The 20,784-nt window shown below is 46.3% G+C and overlaps 1 protein-coding gene across 2 annotated transcripts in view; it reads right to left on the reverse strand.

Moving 5' to 3' along the window:
• Positions 1 to 20,784, reverse strand: part of PPP1R21 (protein phosphatase 1 regulatory subunit 21) — a 90,879-nt gene that overhangs the window by 47,543 nt on the left and 22,552 nt on the right. For both annotated transcript variants that reach the window (XM_006129256.5, XM_014576629.4), the window contains exons 7-9: positions 19,756 to 19,850; positions 6,432 to 6,484; positions 4,069 to 4,218 (exon numbers count right to left, since the gene is read on the reverse strand). In XM_006129256.5, the coding sequence (XP_006129318.1) occupies positions 4,069 to 4,218; positions 6,432 to 6,484; positions 19,756 to 19,850 (298 nt within the window). The remainder of the gene's footprint in view (positions 1 to 4,068; positions 4,219 to 6,431; positions 6,485 to 19,755; positions 19,851 to 20,784) is intronic.

Consider the following 20,784-nt stretch of genomic DNA (forward strand, 5'->3'; position numbering starts at 1 on the left):
ATCTCTGAAAGGCAGGATACCCTGCACTATTTTGTGGAGGAAAATGATACTGGAAGCAAATTCTGGTCAGGGATACTGGGACAAAACAGAAAAGGGGGATGGAATTTTTAGTGGCTATACACATCTGTCAGAACCTCTACCTACCTAAAGCTCACCCATAAAAAAACCTAATGAGCTACCTTAAAAAGAAAAGCTTCATTAAGAAACCTTTAAAAAAGTTTCAGGGGGTAGCCGAGTTAGTCTGTACAGAAAAAAAACAACAACAAATGGTCTGGTAGCACTTTAAAGACTAACAAAACATGTAGACGGTATCATAAGCTTTCGTGTGCACAGCCTACTTCCTCAGACGACCAGAGTTTGAGTTTGGGGCCTAAACTGAGGCAAAAATTGAAAGATATAAGTGCTAGACTAAGGGGATGTCTCTGAGGAGAGAGATAGCTAAGGACTCTGTCTGCAACAGAGGGCAGTAAGAGAGGAACTGAGGGGGAGTGGGAGGGGAAGGGCCACGTGTGAGGCAGCTGTCCAACCGCCAATGGCTTGAACCGTCTCCTGCACATCAGCAGCCCGATGGTAAACTGCTAGGGGAAAAGCTCCGAACTGCAGCTGTGGGGATGACCTGTCACCAACAGCGGAGCACTCACAGGGACATCACCCAAAGAACTTCAGTCATCTCTGGCCCTTCCCCCACTATGGGTTGGAGCACCAGGAGTGAGGTGTTTGTGTTGAGGAGGGTCACATCAGTGATAGTTAGGGGTTTCCGGAGGGGTTTTATTTTGCTTCTCACTTGTGTGGTCCCCAACTGATTTTTCTATAGGTCAGTGGTCCCTAATCCAGAAAGGTTCCTCGCTCCTGCCATAAATCAAGACAATGTTGAAACCTTATGTGTTGGACATAATATTTTACTTTAATTAAAAATGAAGTGTGGCCAACAAGCCCCCACTGGGGCCCAGCCCCCATCTGGCTGCAGCATCATAACACACCTGTACTGCTGCACACACCAACCATGAATCCATCGTACACCTTAACACCTTGACCTGAGGCCCTTGTACCCCCACATCCCCAGACTCCAGCACCCGCATATCCCCAGTCCTCGGCCATAACACGTCTGCACTCCCCACACACCCCATCCTTGTGCCTTGAGTCCATCATACACCCAATCTCGTGCCCTGAACCCCTCATATGCCCAAACCCAGACTCTTGCACCCCCACATCACCAGCCCCCTACCATAAGATTGACAGAAGACAGCCTGACTGTGTGCATGAAGATGGATTTGACCAGTTATGATGTAAACTGCAAAGGAATGCGTGAATAGATGCAGCAGAAGTCCCCTTAAATAAAGTCTATGAGTCCTATGTTCCATTTGTGCTATTATTAATCATTATGTCAATTATCAAAAATATTATGTTGTATATTGTCATTCATTCAAATGGGCATTCTTATAGGGCTCTTTGTTGACCACTTGGTCTGAATTTTGATGTAGTTTGGTTTGAAAAGGTTGCCAACTCCTGATCTAGTCCTGATCTTCAATGTGTTAGAATAGGTGTGACTGGAATGTCAACAATTCTTGGGATGCAAAAGACCAAATATACACAGCTTAGACACACTCAGCTATGTTAAATCTGCAGTGCTACAAGGATTTCTAAAAAAGAAGAACTTGTCACTTAAGTCAGTAGATATGGCACTGAACATAGAAAGGGACCAGATCAGCTATGTAAGATTTTGCTGTTACTATGCAGAATACAACTGCATTTTGGAAGTTACATAGAGAAATGCAAGTAAATCATGTCTGTTTTTTTAACTCACTCACTGTTTCACTCCTGAAAAGAAGCAATTGCTAAAAGGCTAATTCTTGTAGCTCTAAGTACAGAGCTATTTAAGTAATACTAATAGCAACAACAGTACTAGCGATCTTGCAAATAGAGAAGTGGATAACTTTTAGCTTAGCATTCAAGTTTATTTGAAACTTACTACAAGGCTAAAGAATGGAAAAACCTCCCACAGTTTGGATTACAGTTGGCAAAAGTAAACTGGGTTCTCCAATCATTTAAGTGCTATTCTGGACTCTGAAATTCTAGGTCCTACATTTAAGAGCAGTGAGAGATCTGGGTTACAACAAAGTGTGGGTAGACATCTTTTCTGAGGCTTGTCCCAGAGAAAGAAACAGACAATCACGTGGAATACAGTAATTCCTCATTTAATACGTGCCCCGCTTAACACGTTTTCACGATAGCACAATTTTTTTTTTTTGAGGGAACGTTTTTTGAATTACACAACCATCCCTGGAATAACACGATTTCCCCAGCAAGCCTGTTGCTGGTGGCTGCGCAGGGCTTCCCCCATCCCCCTGCAAAGCGGTGGAGGGTTCGCCGCTCACCGCGATGTTCCCCGCTGACTCCACCCCTTGCCGGACGCCTTGCCCCCTTCTCCTCCGCCCCCACTTGCAGGCCGGCGGCTGGGTTTTCCCAGCCCTCCCGTTGCTGGTGGCTGCGCAGGGCTTCCCCTGCCTCCCTGCATAGTGGCAGAGGGTTCGCCGCTCGCCGCACCATTTCCCGGCAACCCCCCTTGCGAGACACAGTGCAGGTCCCAGCAGACCCATCACAGGGGCATACGCTCAACCCAATTCCTCTCCCCTCTCTTCCCCTTCCCTTCCCCAGAGCCAAACACCTCCCCTCCCTGCTGTAACCCAGTCCCCTTTCCCCCCCAACCTTATGTCCCGGTCCCAATAGACAACACTGCTTGAAACGCAACCCCCACCTTTTCCATTATTTTCAATGGGAAAATTCACCCCGCATAAGACATTTTCACTTAACACGATCATTTTCTGAAACATTTCTATAGTGTTAAATGAGGAATTATTGTACGCTCAACAATTCTGGACAATGTATTATGCTCTAGAAAAAGATTTCATTATAGGTAGTAGTAGCTTTTTCTGTATAACCCTTTCCATACCCTCTTCCATTTAAGATAGTTCAAAGCACTGCAGGGACATAAAGCTTTACAATTACTCTAGAATATGAGGATGCTTAAAAGAGACAGATAGCCCAAGATCAGACAGTAAGATAATGAAGGACTTGGGAAAGAGACCAAAAAGAGTTCATTTTATGCAAACCATAACATTGCCACTTCTAATATTTAAAAAATCTATTTCCTTTTAGTAATAGAAATGTAGCTGTTTTAGTCTGGTCTATCTGAAACAAAAAACAAGACTATGTAGCACTTTAAAGACTAACAAGATGGTTTAATTAGGTGATGGCCCACGAAAGCTCATCACCTAATAAACCATCTTGTAAGTCTTTAAAGTGCTACATAGTCCTGTGTTTTGTATTTCCTTTTAGTTTCCTATTACAGAGATGTAACAGTATACAATTAACTAGGCCTCTCTCTGTCTTCACATGTGACTTATCTTCATGCTACTCAAAATATTCTTATGACAGCTATTAAAAGGAAAGGGCAGTTCTCAGGTAATGTAATACAGGGCATCCCCGCTATAAGCTGCCCCAGTATACGTTGGTTTCACACTCAAGTGATTGACACTTGTGGGAACTGATGCGCTATAAGCCCTCCATTCCCCACTCTTAAGTCATGCAAAAACAACCCCCAAAACCCGATTTGCGCAAATAGCCACAGGAAAAAAAATTCCCCATTTTAAGTTGTTTTACTATAAGGCCAAGTTTTTTGGAACATATCTTAGACTTATGGCGAGGATGGCCTATACTTAGATGTCTGAAGGTAATCCACTGGCTCATTTAATAAGTGCAGTTTAGACTTCTGTGCTTTTAGCAGAGCCTTATTTTGATTATTGTATTGCTCATAGAATAAAAGGCACAGGGAAGGAGAAACAGGATTCTCTACAGCCATTCCCTCTCCCATATCCAAAGGATTCCTGTCCCAGCAGTGACCCTCTGAAGAAGACAGACTTCTCCAGAAATTGTTAATGCTGGTCCAATAAAGATATAATAAGGTGTTTCTCATGAAAGGGATTAGAGAAGATGTGCTATGAACAGGAACAGGCCAAAGTACAACGTAATCAAGCTTCTGTACAATATTAACTGAAAAATCAAATTTACCTTCTGGTTTAATGGCGATATAGTATCAATGGCAGAATCTATGGGAAAAATCTGGACTCTCTGCTCCATGTAAGTATGAAAGTTCAGAAGAGCTGTCACAAGATCCTGAACGAAAACCAAAGCCTGACCAGCAATGTCTCGCAACTTCAGCTTTAACACAAAGATTTACAATTGGCATATTGCAGTTACAACAAATATAATTTTAAAATTGAGACCTTGAATCAACACTGCTTATAATTAGATGCAATAAGAACAGTTATTGTCTACAACGCCTATCATGTTTGACCCCTTACTGTGATTTAGATCTTTCTGCCTAAAGGCCAGGACAGCAGGATTGTATCCAGAGATTAGCTGTACATGGTTTGGCATGTGTAAAGGGTTAGAACTATGCTTTAAAATGCTGCTCTTAACATGTTTTATGGTGGGACAACAAAACCATCTGAAATTGCAAAATGCCATTCTATGAAAGATAAAAGGACCAAGTTTACAAAGGAGTTTAGATGCTCAACTGTATTTAAAAAAAAAAAAAAAAAAAAAAAAGCTTTAGTGAGAGTTCAGTACCTAAAGATGTAGATGGGCACTGAGTGGGATTTAATAGAGCACCTATGAGTCAGGAACCTAACCTGCAATTCAAAACTTGCTTAGGTGCTTTACTAATTTATCTATACCTTTTAGAGGCCAAAATAGTTCCTGGAACAGATTCACAAAGGTACCTTCTTAACCAACCCATGCCTATTACTACAAATTTGCACACAGTAACACTAGAATATCTTCCCATAATATGTTCCTTTTCATGTAACCTAGTAGCCTGGTGGTGCTTTGCTATAAATATGTCTTGTTATCCTACTTTTCCTCATTATCAACTACCCCATGCTAAGGATGTTAAATATCGACTGACTAATTCAATAGTTGATGCATTTTTTGCATTGACTATTTGATTAGTCAATAGAGTGATTCCGCCTTTGAAGTGTAACAACAGCCCTAGGGTGAAAGCACCACGTGGAGCCCGGGATCAGCTGAGGTCTCCAGCTGACACCGGGCTCCACACATCGCTGCCACTTTGAAACACCCCATACAGCCTAGGGATACCCCAGCTGGCCCCAGGCTGCACATGGCATTTCAAAGCGGCAGCAACGCATGTAGCCTGGGGTCTGGCCCATCCCCATGCCTCAAACCAGAAACCCCTCATGCATCTCGAATTGCTAGTTAACAAAAATATTTAACTAACTGGCACCACTGTTCCTGCAATATGCTGGATAGCAAAGCTTTTTCCTGTATTTTGTTGAGGGGAGAGAAAGGAAAAGTTTGTTTTTTGGTGGTAAGGAAGCACAGAAAGTTCTTTTGCATTTGCTTATCGGATAGTCAACTGGTCCTTCACATCCCTACTCCATGCTTTTTTCTTATTCAATAATGTCTCACCAAAGTTTATGGTTAAAATCTTCACTGCTTAAGTCTCCCCAGATATAGTATCTTACACATTTCTTTTTACTATGCATTTCTCTAACTTACCCCAAATACTCCATTCTCTGCCTCCTATTTTGGTGTCTGTGTATTTCAACCAATGCAGTTACAGTAGAACCTCATTAATCCAAGCAAAACCACAGATTTTTAAGACTGTAGACTAGTGAGCAACCAGTATGTATCTACTTCTGTACCACAGACAAGAACAGAGATTGATTGAAGCTATATTCCCATAGGCCGAAAAGGATGGCCACTTCAAGTACTGGTTTAGTCAGGTGCTACCACTCAGCAGTTATCTGAACTAAACTATCTCCATCATAAAACAGGCCAGTAAGTCATTTATTCACTGCCAACTTGGCTACGGCAACAGAGTCCATTCTCTTCAGGGATGCTCCTGAAGAACAAAGGGCAGTCATGATAATCTTTCTAAAAAGGAATCCTTGGCATGCAATCTTTGGCAATCAGGAACCTTCATTCTGCATCTAGTGATTGCTTTTCCCTTCCATGATGCTAGCAGAGCCACAAATCAGTGTCAGACTACATCCTCAATAAAGCACCAGCTAGATAGAACAAGAGCAGCATAAGCACTGGCAAACTGCACTTGATCTGATCCAAAACTGTACTGACACACAGGGGTGGGATCTCTGGGTAACATAGCACTCCTCAACTGAGCTGGCACATAGGCCAGCAGCGGAACCTGGATGACCTATGCTTTTATAAAACACACAGGATTTGAGAGGGGAACTGCATTGATGTATTATAAGAAAAGCAATAAGTAGACATAGCTTTCTAACTTATTGTCCAGTGTCAAGATCAATAAACTATTTACATTTTTGTCTTAAACATTCATAATACATTTATTTAAAAAAACAGACTTACAGGCATGTAAGGTTATTACTTACCTGACATCTTCTATTGTGTAATGGTACATTCAGAGCATTATATGGACTAGATCCTACAAGCCAAAAATTGACAATTATACATACATTACAAATAACTGAGTCATTTTTACGTTAAATTATTATGACAGTAACAAAATTTGCTAAATTTAATGTTTAGTTTGTCACTGAGTTTAAAATAAATTTTACATATTTGACACAGAAATGAAGCAGATACTAGACAGTATACACCATGTATACCACTAGTATAGCCCTAACCACACCTCTAGCCCTGCCCCTTCTACTAGGCCCTGGGAGACGGGGCAGCGCGCCACACATGCATACTCCCCATTTCCAACCACGGGGGTGGGGAGGAAGAGGAAGGCAGCGCTCATCGCAGCCTCCCCAGCCCCGGTGGAAGGCATACCACCCTGAGTGGCCTGGCCAAACCCAGTCCAGCCTCTTGAGAACCGGGAGAGGCAGGGCATGCTGCGCCATGCGGTCCAACCTGGGCTCTCCAGCCCCAGAGTACCAGAGGAGGGCATGCCATGCGCTCCAAAGCACTGGGAGGGCGGGTGCTGGGGGCACCAACACTCCTCCGCCAGAACACCTACAGTAGGTGTTCTGGGAGCAGAGTATGGGCGGGGCTATGCCTGGCGGTTTGGAAAGGCAGAACCTTCCCCCACCCTACATACCCGAAGCCCATGCGTATATACCTGAACAAAAACTCATTTGATTTTAGAAGTAATCACAATGACTGTACACATATTAGCACCATTATTGTGACACATAGCCGTAATGTCACTTCCATTCTAAAATCTGTGTTTTTTTAAAAAAACATAAAAACCAAACATTTGGAGCTAAAATTCACAAGAAATAGTAAAAGACTCAAAAAATTTATCAAGCAAGAGGTGGAGTCAGGGGAAGCAGAATAGAAAGAATATTCTACCACTAAAGAGTTTTCAGACTTTTTTAAAAAATATTTTCTGATAATTCTAGATGGCCTTTTATTAAAGCAACAGATTTGGTATGTAAAGCAATGTATTCCTTAATACTCTACATCTGACAATTTTTGTGTTTGTAAATCAAGAGAAAACTAAAATGGGCATAAACAAGTTAAATCATTTTTAATGAAATTTTTCATAGTAGTACATGGTCTCAGAGTGGTAGCTGTGCTAGTCTGTATATGCAAAAACCACGAGTTCTGTGGCACCTTAAAGACTAACAGATTTATCAGGACAGATTTATCAGATTAAAGCTTTCATGGGTAAAACCCAATTCATCATACGAATTGGAGTGCAAGTTACAGAAGCAGGGTTATATATAAAAAGAAGTTTCTTGTGTTAATAAAGCTAATCAAGAAAAAATGGTTATTTACCTTCGTAACTGTTGTTCTTCGAGACGTGTTGCTCATGTCCAATTCCATGTAGGTGTGTGCGTGCTGCATGTGCACCTCATCGGAAGATTTTCCCTTAGCAGCATCCATTGGGCCAGCAGGAAGCCCCCTGGAGTTGCACCGATATATCAGCTAATATATACCCCTGCTGGCCCTCCAACCTCCTCGGTTCCTTCTTACCGGATTACTCTGAAGAAGGGGAGCCGGGCAGGATTTGGAATGGATACGAGCAACACATCTTGAGTGATTGCTCATATCCATGTCATGTAGGTCACTCCAAAGCAGAAACCCCAAGAGGCGGGGTCAGAGTTCTAGCCTTCAACTGAGTGGAGGACAGCCCTACCCAGGGCTGCATCCTCCCTAGCCTGGTGGGCCAGCACATAGTGATTGGCAAAAGTGTGGACTGAAGACCATGTGGCAGTCCTGCAGATGTCCAGGATCAGGACCTGAGCCACAAAGGCCGTAGAGGAGTTCTGGGACCTAACGGTCTGGGCCATAGAGGAGGTCTAGGGCCGTGAGGGGAAGAGATGGCACTCCGGCCAGCCCATAAAACTCCCTGGTACAGGACGTAATCCACGAGGAGATGCTCTGCGCAGAGACCAGCTGCCCCTTCAGCCTCTCCGCAATTGGTACAAAGAGCTGTGGGGTCTTACGAAAGGGCTTTGTCCTTTCAAATAAAGGACTAGAGCTCTCCTAACATCTACAGTGTGTCATGACTGTTTCTTATCTGAAGCATGGAGCCAGAGGTAGAAAACTGGGAGAAACATGAAAGTGTTTCTTGTGTTTCATGTGTCTCATATTGAGACACATGAAAGTGAGACACCACCTTTGGAAGAAAGTCAGGGTGGGGGCATAACATGACTTTATCCTTGAAGAAAACTGCATACAGGGGGTCCGAAGTGGGGGCTCTCAGTTTGGACACACACCTGGCAGACGTGATAGACACCAAGAAAGACACCTTCCAAGAAAGGTGCAGCAGTGAGCATGTTGCCAGGGGCTCAAAGGGAGGCCCCATGAGTTTGGAAAGGACCAGGTTGAGGTCCCACTGATGGATGGGCTGACAGACATGTGGATAAAATCTGCCCAACCCTTTCAAAAACCTGTTTACCATGAGATCCGCAAAGAGGGTCTTGCCCTGGAAGCCCAGGTGAAAAGCGGAGAGGGCTGCCAGGTGTATCCTCACTGAGGAAGAGGATAACCCCTGTAATCTAAGCTCCAGGAAACAGTTCAAAACCAGCAGGATCTGGGCATCCATGGATGATACCTTCTTCTGGATAGCCCTGATAGAGAAGTGCCTCCACTTGGCCAGGTAAGTGGTCCTAGTGGAAGGTTTCCTGCTTCCCAGCAGGACCTCCCACACACTGTCTGAGCACTGCAGCTCTGTCACGGTCAGCCACAAGATGCCATTAGATGCAGGATCGCAGGTTTGGGTGACAGAGCCTGCCAAAGTCCTAGTTAATGAAGTCTGGGTCCAGTGGGAGGGCGATCAAGTAGCTTGCAGGACAGGCTCCGAAGGGACGTGTACCAGTGCTGCCTGGGCCACACTGGTGCAATGAGAATCAGGGATGCCCTGAACTCCTGAATCCACAGGAGCACCGTGTGAATCAGCAGGCAAGGCAAGAATATGTAAAGTAGACCCTCAGGCCAGGGAACGATGAGTGCATCTCCCAGGGAGCCTGCCCCAACCCCATGAGGGAGCAGAACCTCGGGCACTTCCTATTCTGCCAGGTGGCAAACAGGTACAGAAGGGGAAACCCCTTCCACCTATGGAAAATCTGGAGGACCGTGTCCCCTCAGAGACCACTTGTGGCTGAGGAAGGACCTGTTCAGCTGATCTGCCAAAGAGTTCTGGGACCCTGGAAGATAAGAGGAAATTGGATGAATATCCGCCCCGATGTATAGCTCCCAGAGCTGACGGGCTTCCTGATACAGGGGAGGGAAGTGGGCTCCTCCCTGCCTGGTGATCTAGGAGACTGCTGACGTATTGTCAGAAAGAATGAGAATCGTTCTGCCCAAGCCAAGGGAGAAAGGCCACACAGGTGAGGCAAACTGCCCTCAGCTCCCTGACACTGATATGCAGGGAGAGTTTGTCCCTTGACCTTGAGACCACACATCTCTAAGTTGAGCTCCCCAACCAGTTTATGTCCGTCGCCAACTGAAGGGTCGGCAGAGACCTGGAAAATGGGGCTCCAGCATGGACCACCTCCTCCTGGGTCCACCAGTCCAGAGAGCACAGGATGTTGGGTGGAAGCGTCACGACTGTCCCAAGACTAGAGGAACAGGTTGTGAGCCCAAGTGAGCCACATCTGTAGTGGGTGTATGCAAAGCCTGGCATGTTGAATGACGTAGATTCATGTGGCCATCAGTTCCAGGATGCACATGCAAGACCTGGCCATGGTCATCAGGAACACCTGTATGCCCTGGACAGTTGCTTTGATCACCAGGAAACAGGACCTGGTAAGAGAAGTGTGACGGGGCAGCACCGCCATGCACTCAAGCCCAGGGAATTCACCTGGCCCAGGTGGCTGAGAGGGCCCCACCCCCACAGCCTTGCTAGGCAAGTTCCCAGTACAGCCCAGGTAGAAAGGGCTGCAGAACTGCTCAGCTGGGGCTGACCTCCAAAGGAGAAGGAGCTAGTGCAAAACCTCCCGAGCCACAGCCACTGTAGCCCGAGAGAGGCGCGGCAGGCCGGCTGATCTTGCCGCTGCCAGGCCCAGGCCAGGCCCGACTCCAATGTTGGAGCCACCGTACAGCCTCCCTGAACACAGGCGCTGCACCTGCCGCTGCTGCACCGGACACCGGGTGGGGACCACCGCCAGCCGGGGGTAGGGGGAAGGAAGTGACCCATGGCGGGGAGCTGGAAAAGCCCCAGCGGACTCGGCGAGTTTCTGGAAAGACTCCCTGTCGAGCCAGTGGTGGGAGCCACCTGCCACTGATAGGGCCCTGGGTTGGCGCCCGGTGGAGAGGGAGGACCTGGGCCCCCCTACCCAGACCCTCGTCGAGTGGGGGATCATGTAAAGGACTAGGCCGCAGAGCCTATGTATAAAGGACTTGGCCAGTGGGCCATATTTCCCCTAAGATAGGGACAGTCTAATTTGGAGACCAGACCAGGGAGGCCTAAAGTATGCCCCAGACCTGGGCGGCACACCCCGGAATGGGGGCCACCCCTCGACAGAAGGCTATAGCCAACAGAGTCCAGCTGAGCACCCACAAAAATCTATAACCTGGGTGGTGACTAGGGTCAACTTAGCCACATTCAGGAGCAGCCCCAGCGCCCAAAAAAGTTCTTGTACTAGAGCAATGTGGGCCAGCATCTTGTCCAAAGAAGAGCCTTGGAGAAGCCAGTTGTCCGAGTAAGGGAACACCTGGACAACCTACTCTCTCAGGGCTGTGGCAACGACAGCCATGCACTTTGTGAACACTTGTGGGGACGCAGAAAGGCCAAAAGGGAGGGCCATAAACTGACAGTGATCTTATTCCACCGTAAAGTGGAGGAACCATCTCTGGTGTGGTGCAATAGAAATGTGTAAGTTGGCATCTTTGAAATCAAGGGCAGTGTACCAGTCTCCAGGACTCCTGGTTCTTATGACAGACGCCAGAGTCACCATCTTGAATTTGGCTTTGGCGATGAAGGTGTTGAGTTCCTGCCCTTACGGTTAGGAGCTGCTGAATCTCTTCCTGGAGGAGATGCTTGCGAGAGGCATCTCTGAAGAGGGATGGGCCAGAGGGGTGGGAGGGAGGGATTAAAAGGAAGAGGACGATGTATCCCCTTCCTACCATTTCCAGAACCCAATGTTCTGAGGTAATAGATTCCCAGACTCAGCAGAAAGGGAATAGGTAGTCCGTGAATGGAAGAGGTGAGACTGGTAAGCAGTCCTCAGGCGTACCCTCAAAACCTTGGTGAGGCCGTGAGGGCTTATTGGATGGGCCCTGACCCAGGTCTGGGGCCAGTCAGGACCGGTATCTGCCATTCCTCCCATTACTATTTCTCCTTCTACAGCAGGAGAAGTCAGGGCAGGTGCCCTGTTGAGAGGGCCTATGCGCATTCCTGCCTGACAGGGAACAGCATTGGGTATGGATCCCCAGGGACTTTAAGGTGACCCGGGTATCCTTGAGACCAAGCAGGCAATGGTCGATCTGCTCTGAAAAAAAAGGATAGACCCTCAAACAGGAAGTACTGAATAGTGGTCTGAAGCTCACGGGGTGCTCCAGACACCTGCAGTCAAAAGCTGCGACACAAAGCCAGCCCCGTGGCCTTAGTGAAGGTACCTTCCGGGCCACTGCGTCCTAAGTGGCTCAGAAGGTGGCCCAAGAGATCACCCTGCCTTCTTCCACGAGGGCTCCAAACTCAGACCAAGAGTCCCTAGGAACCAGCTCAGTGCATTTGTCCATGGCCGCCTAACTGTTATATGCATAGCAGCTTAGCAAAACCTGCTGGTTCGCTATGCAAAGTTGGAGGCCCCTGGATGCACAGGCCTTTGTGGTCAAGAGGTCCATTTTCTTGGCATCCCTGCTCTTACGGGTAGCGCCAGGCTGGCCCTGCCTCTCCCTCTGGTTCACCATCTGAACAACCAGGAATCCTGGAAGCAGGTGGGATTTGTTCCCCTCATGTGACACGAAGTAACGCCACTTGACTTTTTTCTGTTGGCAGGATAAACGGTGGGATTTGCCAGAGTGTCTTTGTAATTTTGGTCACAGTCTTATTGATTGGTAAGGCCACTCTGGTAGGGGTGTCGGGTTGCAGGATGTTGACAGTAGGGTCTGAATCTTTTGACACCCTCTGTCTGTACTCCCAGCCTGAGCCAGGTGGCGAAGGAGTTCCTGATGGGACCTTGAGTCCATGGATGGCACTGAAGGAAGAAAGCCACCAAGTACCTCATCTGGTGAGGAGGACGAGGACCCTTCCATGCCCCACTGCCTCCGGATCATGGGCTTGCAAGGGGGCCTGTGAGGCCGCAGAAGAGGCCACGGCAGAGGGCTGAGTGATGGGGGAGGAGCCTTGTTTCTGACGGGGATCTGGAAAAGTCTGGCCTGGGGGAAGACACGGGCCCAACGCTGGAGAGTGGGTTAGTAGGGTTGCCGAAGGAAGAGCCCTTGGCCCTGAGAAAACTAACTCCAGTCTTGAGGGGCCCACACCCTGGCTCTGGTGGTAGACCCAGGGGGTCCAGAAAGGCTAATGAATTGGGGCCTGCATTTGTGGTGGCCATAGCTGCTATAACATCAGTACTGGTGTAGGCTGAGGCCATTGCTGCTGCTGGTGATGCATCGAGGTGCTGCAGTGCCACGAATAACGGCGAGAATATGACCGATGCCTGGATCGAGACCTGGAACCCCCGGATGACCAGATCGATTTCACCTCGGAGTCTGTCAAATACTCCAATGTCAACCATGGTGCTGCAGTGGCAGTCGCAGCTGGTGACCTCCCGGTTGGAGTGTTCATTGACTCCATTTCCCCCAGTGCCAAGGAGGGGGGGGGGGCATGGCCGGTGGCAGTGTGCCTGATGGAGAATGGCCGGCAGTCGCAGGACCTGATGCTGTAGTCGGTGCCAACCAAGGGCCTTGTGCCAGTGCCAACTTCAGGATTGGTGCTGGTGCATGAGAGGAGGTGGGTCCTGCAGCTGGAGCTGAGGCTAGGAAGCAGTGACCCAGGACCAGGGCCAAAGCTGCTGGTACCAGGGCAGGGCGGTGAAGCTCTCTTGCTTCCAGAGCCGGGGCGCTAGATGCCGATACCGTGGGGTGGTGCTGTCTGTACCCACGCTCCTTGGCTGGATCTGGTATTGAGGCCAGGGAAGAGGTCAGCATGATCAAGTCTCTTGCTGCCTCAAAGGTATCTGGAGTGGAGGTCTCCAGGAAGACCCCTGCCGGGCTGGTGTCTCGGCACAGACTAGAGTGCCACGTGCCCCACTTGAGCGTGCACAGAGGGCACGTGCCTCAAGAGAGAGACCGGCCCCTGCCAGGGACTGTGACCGATGCGGAGGAGGAACATGAGTGGCTGTGGCCACTTGCTTGGTGCGTGGCTTGAAGGCCACTTCAAGGCACTTAAGGCAGGCTGCATGAGGGTTTCTGCAGGGCATAAGCTTCTGGCACTTCTCCCAGGGCTTGAAGCCTTGGGGCCCGGGGAAGGCCCCACGGGATGCACCAGGGATGGAAAGTAAGCCCCTCGCCTGGGTCCTTAACACAAAGTATAACACTTAATAGCTACTAAAAACCTAGATACGAACAATCAACTGTAAAACTTTAACTACTAGAACAAGGAGAGAGAACTGGTAAGAGGCACTTTCAAAGCATGTTCCAAAGAACAGTCACAAGCAGTAAGAAGGAACTGAGGGGGCGGAGGACCAGCAGAGGTATAATTAGTTAATATACCAGCACCACTCCAGGGGGCTTTCCTGCTGGCCCAACAAGAACTGCCAAGGGAAAGTCTTTTGATGACACGTGCGTGCAGCACGCACACACTTACATAGAATGGACATGAGCAATTACTCAAAGAAGGAGGATCCTTCTTCTACAAAAGAATTTCAAAACCAGTTACAAAGGGAGACATCTTAACTGGAATTCATTTGCAAATTCAAGACTACCAACTTAATGACTGAATAAGGATCTCAACTGGTTAATACATTACAAAGGCAATTCCCCCTTGATTAGCTTAATTTACACAAGCAACCTCTTCCTTATATATAACGCTGCTTCTATAACTTCCACTCCAATTCATCTGATGAAGTGGGTTTTACCCACAAAAGCTTATGTCCTAATAAATCTGTTAGTTTTAAGGTGCCAGAGGACCTGTCTTTGTTTTTATGGTAGTACATGCTATTCTAGATAAGATGATCACTAAATTGCAAGTGTGCCTCAATCTGGTTTGGGTTCACTTCTTCAGGAATAATAGTATTTTAAGCTAGAAAACATCTTACATTTTAGACAGATTTGGCCATGTACTAGCATTTTAAATCTACATTCATTTTAGGTTAGTTGACGAGATCCATACTTTTAGGTTAATTGGAAAGAATAATGTGTTTCAAATCAACTTACACACTTTTTAATATCATTTATACTTGACAAACTTGTTCATTTTTTGCTGATGATAAATAGGAGGAACTGTCATGCAGGGTATTTAGGTCACATTTGTTTGTTTTGAAGAGCAAGAATTGAATCTAAAATTACTGCACTCCTAATCTCATGAAAAGAGAGAAATAATCTAAGCTCCCCTTGGAGGCTTACTGTCACATTTAGGCAGCCCAACCAGCAAAAATCTCTCAGAACACAGAAAAAAAGAACATGCATGTGTTGGAGAACTGCATGACAAACGTATCTCTCATCCAAACATTAAAAGACAGCAACAACTGATTTCAGCTTAGACAACACTGACATAGGAAAGCAAGGACAGAACTGTTTTTGAAGAGCAATGAGATGGTGAAAAAGCAATAAAGGGGGCAGAAAAGTAAATATTGCCTCAAAAAAAAAATGTGTGAGGTTCTGGAAAAATATTTCCCTAAAATCAGGCTAAAAAGGCCAAAAACTTTGAAATATTTTGCGGGAAATTATTTTTTGTAAAATATTTCTTTACAGAAACACCAAAATGTCCCTGCTGAGGGAATGCTTCGGTATTTCCAAAGCAAACTATGTTCCCTGACAAGTTCAGGGGATCCTGGAAGCAAGGACTCCCATCTTCAAGTACCCCACTCAACAGTGGCAGCTCAAACACAGCTGTAGGGGAGCCAGGTCACCATTCCTCAGCAAATCTTCCACAAGGTTGGCCCAGAGCCCGAGAGCCTGGATTCTAAATATCCTGACTTCACAAGTTGCCAAGCTAACTTTACTAAATCCATTACTTGTTCCATCATGGATGATAGTTCAAAAGGCAGGCAAAAGTCCTTCAATGCATTTCCGTTACTGCTGCTGCTTCTCCTTCTTAGTCTTTTCAACCACATCAAAATCTGCTGCCTACTCAAGGCAGGGTCTCCTGCTGCCTTCTCAAGTAGTACTTTGTGAATTAGGCCATATGTGACCTTGGGTGGGATGACAATCTTCAAAAACATTGTAGGACAATTCTGACTTCTGATTGCTTGGGCTCTGTCACTTCTGCTGGGAAGCCTAGCAAAAGCATGCCAACTGCCCTTTAGCATGAAGCTACAGGAGAGATGCAGAAGCTAAGCAAAGCACTTTCTGAACCTCACCCTGTCCTTTTTCTTTTTGGTCACTGCAGCAGCTGGGCAGAAGGGAAGAGAATGGGCAAGCCAACTCAGATCAAATTCCATGTAAAAATTCCAAAATATTTTTTCTGTAGAGAGACAGGCTAAATATCTGGACATGAAGGGATAAAAGGTCTAGTTGTGAAGCCATCTTAAAAGGAAAAAGGCTCTGCCACAAACTGAGGTCTGCTTCCTACTATTTGCTCCACTGGAGGCAGAAAAGTTTGGGTAGTTTCAAGAGAGTAATGTAATCCTAAAGCTGTCCTGTCCAGGTTCAGTTGGCATAACTGTTTCCACCCTCATGTGGGCAAGGAAGAAACCCACTCCTGGAAATGCTAGAGACTCTGAGGAATCTTATTTGCAATAAGCAGAATTCAGTTTACAACTACATTTACAACTGCTGCTTCTGTAAAAAATAACAAATAGTCTTGCTATTAAACTAACAAAACATGAAGATGGTATCATGAGCTTTCGTGGGCACAACCCACTTCTTCAGATGACAGGAGTGTTGGAAGTCCAGATCCAAGAATAAATAAGGGAAGGAGGAGGAGGGGAGAGGGAGAAAGGGGGGGGGGAGGGGAAAGGGAAGGAAGAAAAAAAAATGACAGTGAGTAGACAAGCTTCAGAGGGGTAGCCGAGTTAATCTGTAACAGGAAAAACTTAAACAAATAGTCTAGTAGCATCTTAAAGACTAAATAGTTACAAGAGGCTGATAAGCACCATTAGTTTGTACCATTAGTCCTGTTACAAACTAATTCGGCTACCCCTCTGAAGCTTTTGTTACTTCTGTGTATTTCACTTATTCTGTTATTAAGGACTGGCATGTTAGTTTTGGAAAAGAGGTTGCTTAGCATGATCGTTGTGAGTGATGGATGCTGAGAAACTGCCCACTACCACTGCATTGAGCTGCTATGTGGGATCCTTGAGCCAGGACATTTGAGAAACTTGGCACTGACATTTTTTTCCAGGTAGTACTCCTCCCATCTAAGAAATAACCCATGTTAACAACTGTATTCTCCTTGCCAGAGAGAATCCTCTTAGATAATTTACCAACGCGTTCCCATAGACAACAGAATTATCCAACAGAATTAGCCTGTCTTTTTCTATTATTCTGCTCAAATTAAGTATCAGAGGGATAGCCGTGTTAGTCTGAATCTGCAAAAGTGACGAGGAGTCCTGTGGCACCTTACAGACTAACTGAAGCGTAGGAGCATAAGCTTTCGTGGGCAAAGACCCACTTCGTCAGATGCATGTAGTGGAAATTTCCAGCATGAGGTTGATAGATTTCCACTCCATACGGCTAAACGCAGTGCCTTGCATGGTGTCAAGTATCAGAGGGATAGCCATGTTAGTCTGAATCTGCAAAAGCGACGAGGAGTCCTGTGGCACCTTCAGACTAACACGGCTATCCCTCTGATACTTGACACCATGCAAGGCACTGCATTTAGCCGTATGGAGTGGAAATCTATCAACCTCATGCTGGAAATTTCCACTACATGCATCTGACGAAGTGGGTCTTTGCCCACGAAAGCTTATGCTCCTACGCTTCAGTTAGTCTATAAGGTGCCACAGGACTCCTTGTCGCTTTTGTTCAAATTAAGTTGATCAGATGGTAGGTTACAGGAGAATTTAAGACACCGTCTATAGCAGGAGTCAGCAACCTTTTCAAACCAAAGAGCTAAACTACATCAAAATTCAGACCAAGTGGTCAACAAAGAGACCTATAAGAATGCCCATTTGCATGACCGAAAATATGCATCTTAATATTACTGGTAATTGACAGAATGATTAATAATAGCATAAATGAAACATCGTACTCAAGGACTTTAAGAACAGCCATACTGGGTTAGACCAAAGGTCCATCCAGTCCAGTACCCTGTCTGCCAACAGTGGCCAATGCCAGGTGCCCCAGAGGGAGTGAATTGAATCAAGCCATCTCTCTCCTGCCATCCATCTCCACCCTCTGACAAACAGGCTGGGGACACCATTCTTTACCCATACTGGCTAATAGCCATTTATGGACTTAACCTTCATGAATTTATCTAGTTCTCTTTTAAACCCTGTTATAGTCCTAGCCTTCACAGCCTCTTCAGGCAAGGAGTTCCACAGGTTGACTGTGCACTTTATTTAATGAGACTTCTGCTGCTGCATGTTTTTGCACATTTTTTTGAAGTTTACACCATAACTGGTCAAATCCAACTTCACGCACACATTCAGGCTGTCTTCTGTCAATCTTATGGCAAGGGGCTGGGTATGTGGGGGTGCAGGGTTGGGATGTATGAGGGACTTAGAGCAGGGATTTGGGGTATATAGTGGTGCAGGAGTGCTGTGGCAAAGGACTGGAGATGTGGGGGTGCAGGAGGTTAAGGTATATGACAAGCTCAGGGCTGGTGCATGGGGGATGCTGTAGTCAGATGGGGGCTGGACCCCAATTGGGGACTTGTTGGCCTGGCTTTATTTTTAAATAAAGTAAAATATGATGTCTAACACAAAAGGTTTTAACATTGTCTTTATTTATGGAAGGAATGGGGAATAGAAAAATCAGTGGGGGACCACACAAGTGGGAAGCAAAAAAAACTACCCTTCCAAAACTCCCCAACCCTCACTGATGTGGCCCCATCTGAGACACCTCACTTCTCTGGCACTCCAGCCCCATGGGGGGAGGGAGAGAGGAGGACTGAGATTCAAGGCCTCAGGCCAGATTAACTCCTGTGGGCCACCCTTAGGCTCTGGGGTGGAGCAAAAAATGGGGGATCCAGTGTGCGGAACAGGGCTGCTAGTGAGTGGCATAAGGATGGGGGTGCAGAATCTGAGTGGGAGGTAGGGTACAGGAGCAAGCTAGGGTAAGTGTCTGGCTGCGGGGGAGGAGGCAGGAGCAAGCTGGGGATGTGTCAGGAGCAAGGGGGCAGGAACAGGCTGTGGGTGGGTGTCTGGCCAAAGGAGAGGGGGCAGGAGCAGCTCCGCAAGTACCCGCTGGTCACCTGGCATGAGTATCTCTTGAGCAGTATTTGCAGGCAGTGCTGGAAGAAGCACATCTACCACTCCTTTAGGAAATCCAGCGGCTCCTCGTCCTCAAAGACCATTTTAGCCGCCCTGCCCCCCCCCAGTGCTCAATGTGCATCACCACCATATCCTGTGCAGCCAAGTACACTTTCTCTGGTGATCACCAGGCAGAGGGAGGCCATGTAGCTCCCGTGTCCCACCTCCCTGGAGCACGGGGGAAGGTAAGGTGGATAAGGAAGCACGTGAGTTGCTGTGGGGAGAGGAGGGGAGGAGCAGCACATGCTTCCCTGCAAGCTGGATCCAGCACAGAACCTTCGGGCTTCCTTCCTCCACCCAAAAGAAGCTGGTACTGGCTCCAATCTTGAGAGGGGCATGATGCTGGATTGCCAGTGCGGGCTCTCCGTTGCGGGGGGGTGGCAGCCTTGAGTGACAGGAGGCTGAGCTCGAGCCACAAGCCATATATGGCTCACATTGCCAACCCATGCTCTACAGAGTTTTAAGTTGTATTTATCATGCAACTAGTGACATATATATTTAAAGACCACTGTGCTAGAACAGAAGTGTTAACTAATCATTACATTGATGAGCATCATTAATGCGCCACTATAAATAGCTATAACGAGAGACAGTTCAGCTGCCTGTGTTTTTTGTGCCTAATATCTGTTAGTTTACAAGGGGAGGGGGTCACTTTTACTTTCTACACATGAATGTTCAAATTAAGACTGAATATTACGGGGGAAAATATCAATGAAATACCTACTTGTGTCATTGAAAGGTACTTTTTCATTGATTATGGATAAAGAGTCATCCAATCGTCTACCCAAATCTTCATGAAGGTTCTTTAACTGCTGCTGGCTGGATAGGAAAACCAAGATAGCATTTACAAACCTTGTTTAAGTAAATCAATAACATCTCAATTATACTATAACCTGCAGTCAGCAAATACTGACCACATTTTTGTTAAACAGTTGCTGTGGGGAGAGAGGGGGAAGGAGAGGGGGGAAGGGAGAGGGAGAGAGAGAGAGAGAGCGCAATACGAGTAAGGAGATACAGGAGAAGGCAGAGTAGGACTTTGACATTTATAGCCATTAGAATTTTCAAGCTGTTTATTTTCCTCTCCCAATACAATGAGAAGCACAAAGAAAGCCAAAGGGCTGAATACCACATTGCTTTCTAAGGGTCAATTCATTGTCAAAGAAATCTTTAAAATTATTTTTAAGCTATTCATTACATACACCTTTATAAAAGCAAGGCAGTAAGGATCAGAGTTTATCTTGTAGATACTATACAGTAAAAGACTCTCAGACATTGCACACACCCGACACCAATAACTTACTTCAGTTAAATTATTTTCATGCGTTAATTGCAACTATGAGTTACAACATTTTCAGGTAAGTGTCTCTTCTAAGATTACAATACCCTACTAAAATAACACTTCCACAAATTTTCACAAGTATGTAACAGTCTTGCCTACAAAAGAATACCAAACCTAAAGAGCTTGGCCTAACAGGATTTTAACATGTACAAAAGCTGCTGCCTTGTCAGATACTAATGGGAGATAAAGAGATCTCCACGAGAACACAGTAGCTGATCAACATGTAGAGATGAGATCAAATTTATTTCCTTTTGCTAGATAAAATGAAAGTGGCCTTGATACTACTGTTGAATGTACTACTGTTAGGAATTTACCAGAATGAGTTTATATGGCTGCATAAGATTGCTCTGCATACCTAAAGCCGTCATTCTCCGGTTAGTTTATTTTAAGAAAAATAAACATATTTTAATCATA

The sequence above is a fragment of the Pelodiscus sinensis genome, chromosome 3 (assembly GCF_052426305.1).
Source record: "Pelodiscus sinensis isolate ZL-2025 chromosome 3, ASM5242630v1, whole genome shotgun sequence".
Lineage (NCBI taxonomy): Eukaryota > Metazoa > Chordata > Testudines > Trionychidae > Pelodiscus > Pelodiscus sinensis.